Source organism: Megalops cyprinoides, chromosome 5 (assembly GCF_013368585.1).
Source record: "Megalops cyprinoides isolate fMegCyp1 chromosome 5, fMegCyp1.pri, whole genome shotgun sequence".
Classification (NCBI taxonomy): domain Eukaryota; kingdom Metazoa; phylum Chordata; class Actinopteri; order Elopiformes; family Megalopidae; genus Megalops; species Megalops cyprinoides.
The window spans coordinates 37,924,583-37,935,005 of record NC_050587.1 but is presented as its reverse complement, the minus strand read 5'-3'; the positions used below and the strand labels follow the sequence as shown (position 1 = coordinate 37,935,005).

The following is a 10,423-nucleotide window of genomic DNA, read 5'->3' as shown; positions in this document are numbered from 1 at the left end:
TCTTATTTACAATGCTGTGTGTTTGTAGTATTGTACTATTTTATTTTGTGGACCTCAAAACGTTTGTAAAGAGGAAATGATAAAGATTTGAAAGTTAATTGAAAAATATTATTATGAATATGAAGTTACATTTTGGAACATACTTTGTAATATTAATGTCGGTTCACCAGGCTAGGGTGCTCCTGTTATAATTTTAATGAAATTATTATTATTATTATTATTATTATTATTATTATTATTAATGTTGCTGTTGATGTTATTAATGGTTATAATGGTAATAATGGAAATTAAATTCTTTTATGTGGTGTTTGGCTGTTTGCAGGGGTAGGTGTTTATGTGGCGATATGATAGCGATAGCGAACACAGGCTTCAGGCCTGACAGACGTATAAAAAGTTCCATCACCAGATAAACCCCATTGATTCTTCTGAGTGCATGATGCTCGCGGCTAAAAACATCGTTTTAGCGCCTTCTGGGAAACCACTGCTCAGAAAAAAACACGTTGAAACCTCTCGTTCAGTTGTACATTGAGACTCCTATAAGGTGAACACAAATAAATAAAATAATCAATTAAATAAATAAATAAATAATGAACATGGCTGTGCAGCCTATCAGAATGTTTAAATCGACTCAAATAGTTCGTCCTTCAATTGAGTTCGTTGTGGCTTTAACAGATATCTTTATTTACGTGTCACCAGTCAAGAGGCGTTGTACTGGTCTGTCCATTCGGCAGTTCGGAGCTGCCGGGTCTGAGTCCAGCTGGTCCGGCTCACCGTGGCTGCGTTGCCCGCGGAAGCACTCCAGAGAGGGCAGGCAGAGGCGGTGGCGGTTCGCTGCCTCCCTGTAGACCGTGTAGGAGAATCCGTGGAACAAGGGGTCGTTGCAGGGCCGGCGGGGGCGCGGAGGGTCCCCGGTACAGATACAACGCCGCTCCGGGGTCCAGATTGGAAACCAAACTTTGAGGGTAGAAGTAGGGCGAAGGAAACATTCTTTGCAGCGCAGAGTAATTCCCGGCCTCGGCTAACAGCTCGAGTCCAACCGCGGTCTGTCTCTTCCACTTTGTCCTTCACCAAGAAGAAGAGGCAAAATATGAGTACACAACACAGGAGCGCAAAGGAAAGTGGCCCAAGTGACCAGTCCTGCCATCACTCATCAGCAAATGATGCGGGTGTGGAAAAATAGGAACGTCTCAATGAACACCTGTCCAAGGCGCGTGCCAATGTGGTTTTGGAAATGAAAAAAAAATCAATTATCAGATTGTAACTAAATTTGGATCGCCTTTTTGCTGCCAAATATGGCGAGATAATTCAATATAAATTTAATCGTCGTTAAAAATTGTGGCAGTAGGTGATGCCACAACCCATGTACACATTTTAATCTTCTCATGCGTCTGCAATGTAAAAAACTCAATATCAGAACACCTCTTCAGAGTTATTAGAGACTGCAAAGATCATACAAGCGAAAAAACAATACCTAAAGTACTGTAAAGTTTTGGACGATGGACGATCGACGAATCTTGATTAAAAACCCGTTGATTACACAAAGGGTTTGTGGAGAGATTTCGTCCGAGGAGTTTGTTCCTATGTTTAATTAAACTATAGCGATGCTTCGTTCTTTATTCATACCGAGTGTTATCAGTACTTGTCAGATTATGCCAGACAGTTGAAAGCTATTCTTACAGGTAAATAATTTATCGTTATAATAATTGTGTAATTATAGGAAGGTGATTAAATTATTCATACAGCATGCATGTAATATATTATTCATGGCGAAATGTGTTGTGCTTTTATATTTATTTCATTTCGTCTTGCTGGTTGAATGCCAGCAAAATCTGATAAACATGTGGTTTTAAAATGGAGCGTTTTCTCCATTTATTTACATTTAAATTTTGTCAAGACAAAACGAGATTCGAAAATCATCTCAGTTTTATTAGGACACTCCATTTTGGTGAAAGCGTCGGTCTTTTCCACGTCTTCGCTGCTTTATTACTTTACTTGTTTTCATTTAGCGTTTATGACTTCGTCGGCATTTTTGAAACGCGTGAAAGAAACGGCATCACCAAAGCGCTGAGTTCAATGTCATCTACATGACACGTTTAGTTGAAAGGAAATCTAAAAAGTTACGAGAGGAGATAATAAGTATTTTGGATGAGCTGGCAAAGAAGACCAAAGAATGGCCATTTTCCCCCGTATCTCTTGTTAACGTTCCTGCGCGCAGATGCGTGGAGCTGGGAGCTTTTCGTCTCCCTATCTCGCAGCTGTTGGTGTTTTTTTCGCCCCATTCTTTGCTCTCCTACTGGGATTACTTGTGCCATAGCAGTGATGTATATCTTCAATTGACGTATAGTGAGGACACAGACATACGACCGGGAACTAGGGGCCCGGGATTATTAATTTGGGGAATCGATGTTACATAGGAAGACCCTGAATGCACGAGTATCTGCTGTGAATATTAGGTTAATTTGCACAAGCCCTTATATGTCTGGCCCTCATTGATTCAAATTAGCCAACGTACTGACACGAAGGGAGACATGTAACCAGACAGTTAGGCGATCCTTTGTGGCACTGGTCCAATGAACGTACAACATACGTACAACATGGATGTGTGTGTGTGTATGTGTGTGCACGCCTGTGTGTGAAAGAGACAGAGAACCGAAAAGGTCAAATAGTATACAGTTATGCATATATAGAAACTATACATTTTAATTATTGTTTATGCTGTATTTAAAATCATAACATGTTCTTATATATGGAGATGTACAATGTTAAATGATGACCAACTGCAAATACGAATATTCGCAGCTCGCAGCTCGCAAGAACTGGTTCGTTACCAGGTAGCCTATTCCAAGTAATTTAGCAAATAAAGTGTTTTTGGGTTCTGAAGGCTTTTGTAAATCTAATACTGCGATGTAAAATCAAAATCAAGATTGCACATTTCCACAACTTTCAATCAAATAGATTTACTACACTATCTTAAAATCATTGTTAAATTTGAGGACGTGAAAATTCTACTAGCAAGTGGCTGTAGGACTGTGGACTCTCGCTGTAAGGTGTGGCGCTCACCTCCTGTTCTGGTACCACGTTTTGACCTGGGTGTCAGTGAGGTTGAGGGACGCGGCGAGCTCCATCCTGTCCTGCACGCTCAGGTACTTCTGCCGCTCGAAGCTCCGCTCGAGCTGGGCCAGCTGGTGGTCAGTGAAGGCGGTCCGAGCCTTCCGAGGCTTCTTCAGCCGGACCTGGGGACTGTCCCTGCTGCTGGAGATCTCTCTGTCACCCTCCTCTTTCACTGAAAGCCAAACAAACGCCGCAGCCTTTTACAGAGACAAGCATTTATACAGGAAGAACGGGTATGGTAAAACTTAGACGGAGAAAAAAGACATAACCTGACCGGGACAAAAATTAATAAACCAGACAGTTTATTATTTTCATTTTCATTTCTCTCAAAATTCGTTTATACAAGGAATATTTTACAGGGAGACGTGAGTTAAAGGGTGTGTATAGGTGACTAACTATGCGTACGGGTGTTTAATTGTATTACTTTGGACGCTTTTTCTATGACTGAAGAAAATATTAATCTGGAAAAGGACCATCATATTTTGTTCCAAATCAGAACATTTAGAAAAGGCTTAAAATTGTACATTTAATATAAGTACATTGCCTTTCATATAATTGCACAATATGTGTGCTATGAATAAAAATGTTATATATTAAGTATGATATATTAAGAATTTCCCGCAGCATTTGTTGTCTTGGCAACGCTTCTAAAGAACTGCTTTGGTTCGCAGAATATGCAGGGAACAATAATATGTCGATGTTTCCTCATTTTCTGCTAATCCGATCTATTTCTCTCTTTCTCGCCATACCCCAAAAGAGGGTGACGCGAGAGAGCTTGCCAGTTGAATAGTTGAGTCGTCTCTCAAGGAGCACAATAATTCGCTTAATTGAGCCACGAGGGATGGAAACCTTTCAACCACGACTGGAGAAACTTCACAGGCCGCGGGATGAGAACGAAATTAAGAGCAGGCCAGCCTTTCGTGTAACAAATCTGATTAGCAGAGGGACAAATTGCGCGAAATCTGTGAAATACTAGGAGGCGGATTCGGGTGAAATCAAAGCTGTTCACACAGTTACAAGGAGTTTTTGAACTGGACAAGACTTCTGAGGGTATCGGAGAGAATTTTCTCAATGCGCACACACATGCATAGGTACCGCATAAAATGATAAATCTTTCCCTGCTGCTTATACGCTCACACAATGGCGATTTGGCCACTATGGACGGTTTGTTACTTATTACTGTTAGTATTAGATGAGTTTATTAGTATTGTCAGAGAAGTTACTGGCTGCGTTGCTGTTCTCCCCCGCACTCTTACCCTGAAAAGATGTAAAAAGATGATGTACAGTCGCATGACTCGAGTGTCAAAATTTTAAACAAATTTTAAGTTCCAGCCTGAGAGGGGGGAATGTTGGAGAAGATAGCGATAAAGACAAAGAATGCATGATGGCGATTCCGACCCGATTCTTCTTAACATATTATCAGTGTTATTATTATCATTGTAGTCGAGTTATATAAATAAAAAATATTTTAATAATGGGGAAAGGCCTAAAATTTCACTGCCTTTCACACTCTCAACCCTTTCTATAACAGAGGCATGCTCTCTACAAAAATTCGATCAGTTTTTCTTTTTTTTGGGGGGGGGGGGGGGGGGCAGAATGCCGCTGTTAGATTTATATAATTCCTCTGTTTTTATTTATGTTTTGTTTCTCTATAGATGTCCATACGCAATGACAGGCAGGTTTTTTTTATTATACTGATGATGATATGCCCAGGATCCATCTTTTTGTTGTTGTGTTTAATTTTTGAGAGCCTCGGAGTGCCGGCGCCCCGAGCTCCGTCTTTATTTCCTTTTGACATCGACAAATGCTCTCTTGGCTTATTTAATGCGAACGAACTCGTGTAAAATGAGTAGCATTTACTATTTTTCGAAAGGTATCACTTTAATTAATGTGCGAAACAGTAATATCTAGCTCTGCGACGTTCCTTGTTTATTTTTGTTATGAGATGGGCCTGCTACATCTTCCTGTTTTTATAAATGTCAGACTTTTAAAATTACTCTGTGGAAAGTGACAATATCTGAGAAAACTGATGCAAAACAACAGAGAAAAATCCTACGACAGACATAAACCCGTTATACAAAATGCAATATTGAACACACCGTATGTCATAACTACAAACTAGACACAAATACATGATTTAAAAATACATATTCATGTTTTCATTTTGAGTGACAAATTGAGATGCTAAATTAAGAGACATATTTGTTCATACATCCTACATTTATAACCTTAAATTATCCTCTCTTATAGCATGTTCAAATATAGCATGTTTGCATTATGTTGTCAGAGTTTCCATATGCATTCTTGAGACACCCAAGAGAAAGATTATGACCCACTTCTTAGAAATACTATTTTCCAGGTTAAGCTGGTTGATATAAAATGCAAACAGCAAAAAAAAAAATTACATGCAATTTGGCTTTAAAAAAATCCTTATATAAACGAATACATGTCGCATTTATGTATAAGTTGTTACCTTTGTATTCGCTGTCTGAAGAGGAGTTGCTGTGGATTTTGTCCATGAATTCGTCCGCGATTTTGGACGTGAGTCGCCCTGCCTCTTGAGTCGGCTGGCCATTGCTGGAGTACGGAGCACAGGCGGCGAGCGGCTTGCAGTCCGCCAAAATGTCTCTAATGAGGAAAGATGAAGTGACGGTCCGTGGCTGGGAACCGGCGGAAATCTGTCCGTTCTGCAAGTGGGACTGCAGTCCGAGAGCGTGACCCTGTCTCTGCACTGCCTCCTCAACGCACTCCCGCCGCGGGGAAGGGGGAGACGAGCAGGCGCTCTCCAGGTCGGACCTCGGGCTGAACTCCAGGGGAGATCTGCATTCTCCCATCAAACTGTCCCCTTTCGAAATTATTGGACTTCCAGGTCTGTGGGAAAGTAAAGTGTCGATCCCGAAACTGGACCCGTTGGCGGAAGCGTCCATGGTCACCCTACACAGAAGAGGTCTTCGCGTCTTATTTTAAACAATCATTTGTACTGGGGCAACTTCGGCTTCAAGTGCGGGGCGCCAAGGTGAAACAAAATCTCAACTATCCAGTTGCAAAATCCAGAGATAAAATCGGATACGGTATATTCCTCCACCTTCAAAGGCTTCTTCTTAAATGTAGCTTTTTTACGTTTTCAAAACAGAACGAAAATTTCCAAGTTATCGAAGATAGCTGTAGCTGCGAATATCGATCTTGCGTTCAACTATTTTGTCTTAGGTAGCCTATACTATTCAAAAATCGATACAGCTTGGAGACTTTCTCAGTTGCCGAGTATAATTGATTTTCTGAGTACCAGCATATCGTTTTTGAAGTGTCGGTTCAGTTTTTGGTTTGTTATTTATGTACCGATTTATGTTAAAAACTGACACGAGTTTCGCAAATGCTACAATAACAATGTACAAATATTTTTTTTTCCGAGCGTACCCTTCGGCTAACAGCCAAACAGGCGAGTAGTTTCAGCACCACGGACAGACCCACAAGCTTGTAAAGTCAATGAATTTCACGATCAGCGCGTCCTGAGGAGATAAGCCACAACCGTCGGTGGAAGCGCGGTCAGATCAAAGGTCCTCTGCTACTGTGGCCTGAGTCGAGAGACCGCTACGGAGGACAGGAGCATTCTGCGCCAGAGAAGGGACGCGAACGAGACCCAAAAATCGCTGGACAGGCGAGAGAACAGGAAGAGAAAATAGAGCAGAGCTAAAACAGGTTAAACACACACATCAGGGAACTAACGCTTGTCAGTGGAGAAAAATATCCCCTAAAAAATGAACTTGTGGCACACTCAGGAGCTGGGTTTTAAAGGTGTCCCGTCCACGTGTGTCCCCAGCGGCTTATTTCCATTGGCTGAGTGCGCTTTTTGGGCGATGACTGGTTCGCGAAGAGGAAACTGGAACCCCCCCCCCCCCCCCCCCCCCCCCCCCCATCCTCACCCCCTCCCCTCCACACACACACACACACACACACATACACACACACGCCACCTCCTCCCCGCTTCCCTCGCTTTGATTAAAAGAGACACTGAATTCATTAGGAGACCCAGATCCAACTGTTTACAGGCAATTTTCACACTGTTGGCTTTCATTACATCATTGATGAGGCTTATAATGGGGTTATTATGTGGAGCGCGCGGGCTCATTTCTCTAGCCCCTTCCTCAGCCCACAGTTAGTCAAACTTGACAGTTTTCCTCACACTCTGGGCATTTTTCCATCATTGTCCTATCTCGGTAATTACAGAAAACGTTTATATTTATATATGGCAGCATTTCATCTACGGGGCGTTTCGCGTGCTTTAATTTATTCATTTATTTGTTTGCAATCGTGCACGTGCGAATAAGAGTCATTTACGTGCCACGGATGCACAACAAGTGCGTCTTTCATGTAAACCGATTTAAATAAATTGTATTGCACTTTAACACGGCATTCACTTTCATGTACTTGCATATCGCCAACAAATAATATCCCTATTTGATCTGCTCGATGAATGTAAATGTAAAAAGATTAATTTGAAATACATACGACGGTAGAATGCATCCAGTTTGGATAGGCGTTTTCATTGCATGGGCTTACTGAACGATTCCATGGTTTATGTAAAGTAACACGGGCGTTTAAACATTTACGGCTCGTTTGTTTTAAAACACAATGTCTTATCGGCTTGGAATATTTTACGGATTCTTAAGTCTACACGGTAAGGCTGCGTGCCCGCACGCGCCGAAGATATTCTGGCCTTAAACAAACGAACACCTACGCCTTTCTTTTAGGTGAATAGAGTATTTCACATGGTCATAACGTTTAGCCCGGCACAAACCGACTAATGATAATGTATTCCATGCTAATGAGCGATGATAGCGCGAAAGCGCTCGTTGAAAAGACGGCGTGGACTAAATCTATAACGCACATAAAAACTATTGTTCCCTGTTTTCACATTTTCTTTGAGACAGTTTGCCCCGTGTGCCTCTCCGACGGCCCTAATAATCGAACCCCCCGTGCGAACACCAGATTGGAGGCGCTCTTCCATCGCAGACACCGGCAGGTTGGTGACGCGTTCTCCACTCCCATGGGGTCCCAACACGGCTGCAAGCTGTCACATCGAGGCGGGGAAATAGGCGGAGAGCAATACATACCCACTCTCCCTTGACTTTCATAATGTACTGGCGCTGGAGGTGTGCGCGGGTTTTTGAGCTTTGAGCACAGCTTTGTCTATACTTTTTGATAAAGACAGTTTGGCTGGCATTTCCAGGTTAAGTATCCAAGTAGGATTAGTATTGTTCGTAGCAATAATATGTCCACAATTACGCATTTTAATAATGGTGTCACTTTCAAGTCAAGATAATTGTGTGCTCTATGATTTTTCATTTGAATAATGGGCGGTTAGCTTTTTTAAAAAAAAAATCAGTATGTTTCGTTCATTGACATTATCTTTGCTGTGGGTCTTAAGTTAACTAAAAGAAACAGATGGGTCACCACCTTCCCCCGTGTTCAAGCCTTGCACCGTCTCACTGTCAGACGCGCGAAGGTGGGTCGAGCCTCGGCGGTATATATGCCAGTAAAGTAACAGCTGAAATGTTGTTTACACAAATGTAGCCCAGAGAAAAAACACGTCAAGGAATGGCGAAAGGCTTTTTCAATCTAACGGCCATGACACTTTGTTAACATTAGGCAACAATGTGACACGGTTATATGTCAAATTTGTGATCATGTGCAAAGTAAATGAATAAATAAATAAAATAAAATAAAAAATAAAAATCAGGAAATCAAACACCGAAGCTCCATAATTCCTTACTCAGATGTACAAAGCGAAATTGCGTTGCTTGCCCCCGGAATGGTCGAAATCAATGACATAACCTCACACCTGATACTTAGGCCTGTATGCTTATTAAAATAGATTATTGAAGACACAAATTTCGCTTTACTGTCCATTAAAGACTCGTTCTGGTCTGACTTTGAATACACTTGTAGAATTGTTTATCTGCTGAACAGCTCGCCGTGGAACTGCCTGGTTTCTCTGCTTCTGCAACCAGCCGTAGCCCGGTCCCTCTATAGCCAGTTAGTACATTGCCGCTGGGTCTCTAATTAACGGTTAACTTCACTTGAATGAAGGAGCCAGGTAATTTAAGGAAGTGCGTTCCTCCATTTTAAAGCCGGGCCTTAGAAAGAGGCGCGAAATGTAAATGAGGGTGCGTGAATGTCAGGGAAGCGAATGGGCGAGATTTTGATGAATTAGCGTGAGAAATGGATCGGTGGAGACACCCCAGGTGTTTGTGTCAAGTCTCACCTGTACCCCGAGCCCTGGCCCTGCCGGAGCGCGCGCTCCGCCGCTGTGAAAGTTCAACGCCGGGCTGCGCCTCATTAACACGGCGGCAAACCGGGGCCCAGCGCCGCGATCCGGCCACCCGCACTGATTGCAAGCGGTCGCCTTGCCGGCGAATTAAGCTAGCATACGCGGTGGAAGTGTGCGTGGTAAGTTCCGACCATAATGGTAGTTGCCTTCATGTACTGTGGCTGGTTTCGTCCATGGCGGCCTATTTGAATGCACCCTGCCTAATGAGGTTGCCTAGGTAATTGTGGCTTCTCTTGTCGTAATAAATATTGACGTTTGAAAAAAAAAAAACTCAAGTGCTTGGACGAGCGCACATATTGAAGGATTACAGAGAGGCGGTGTTGTTGTTGCTGTTTTGCAGTTTAAAAAAAAATGATTCAGATTATACATTGGAAGAATTCATAGAAGAAAAAAGCTGGTTCAGAGGACCACCTGTATGAAAGGGCTCTGGGGTTTGTTAGGGGATGGTGTCAACGAGAGCTGTTGCGGTTTCCTCCTACGACCAAGAAAGGATACGGGTGGTTTTTTCGAGATTTCATCACGTGTCATCAGCCTGGCCTTGACGTTGGCTCCAAAAAAATGTGAGTTCTGGTGGGCTGGAGGATTTTTGGAGGCTCTTTGTCTCTCTGTCAGAATTTCATCTCCTTCCTTTGGGCCTCCGTATTTTGATGTGACGTATGAGAAGATAGCTTGTCATATGATTGTAAAAAGTCTTGTTTGTGACAAAATAAAAATGTTTTTTGATTTTGTCGTATTTATTGAAGTTCTAGCTTGCTGAAATGTCTGTCAATCACTCTCTCCCGTGTGTACCCCTGACTTTTCCTCTAATATTTAACATGTTGCAGTATTTGCAAGAGGCTTCAAAGAGCGAGACATAGCTCCTATCAGTACACTCCGCCCCATTGGCAGGTGAGAGGAAAAACAATGATATTTTGCTTGTGTCTTTTATTTATGTATTTAGTTGCTTGTTTGTTTTGTTTGGTGAAAACGCATGTCGCCTTTGGA

The 10,423-nt window shown here is 42.3% G+C and overlaps 1 protein-coding gene across 1 annotated transcript; it reads right to left on the bottom strand.

Annotated features, from left to right (window-relative positions):
• Positions 1-248: 248 nt before the first annotated feature.
• barhl1b (BarH-like homeobox 1b) lies at positions 249-6,862 on the bottom strand. Its single transcript, XM_036529867.1, has 3 exons — positions 5,585-6,862; positions 3,061-3,283; positions 249-1,062 (listed from the first exon to the last, which is right to left on the bottom strand). The coding sequence occupies exons 1-3, from the start codon at positions 6,036-6,038 to the stop codon at positions 768-770; spliced, it is 972 nt and encodes a 323-aa protein (XP_036385760.1). The 5' UTR covers positions 6,039-6,862; the 3' UTR covers positions 249-767.
• Between the last annotated feature and the right edge of the window lie 3,561 nt (positions 6,863-10,423).

What these genes read in the sequence shown, in the direction of transcription:
- barhl1b (XM_036529867.1), bottom strand. Translation starts at nt 6,038, where the DNA reads ATGGACGCTTCCGCCAACGGGTCCAGTTTCGGGATCGACACTTTACTT. An exon ending in TTCAGACAGCGAATACAAAG is followed by an intron (nt 3,284 to 5,584) that starts GTAACAACTTAT and finishes TTTGGCTTTCAG; the next exon opens with TGAAAGAGGAGGGTGACAGA. An exon ending in ACGTGGTACCAGAACAGGAG is followed by an intron (nt 1,063 to 3,060) that starts GTGAGCGCCACA and finishes TTCTTGGTGAAG; the next exon opens with GACAAAGTGGAAGAGACAGA.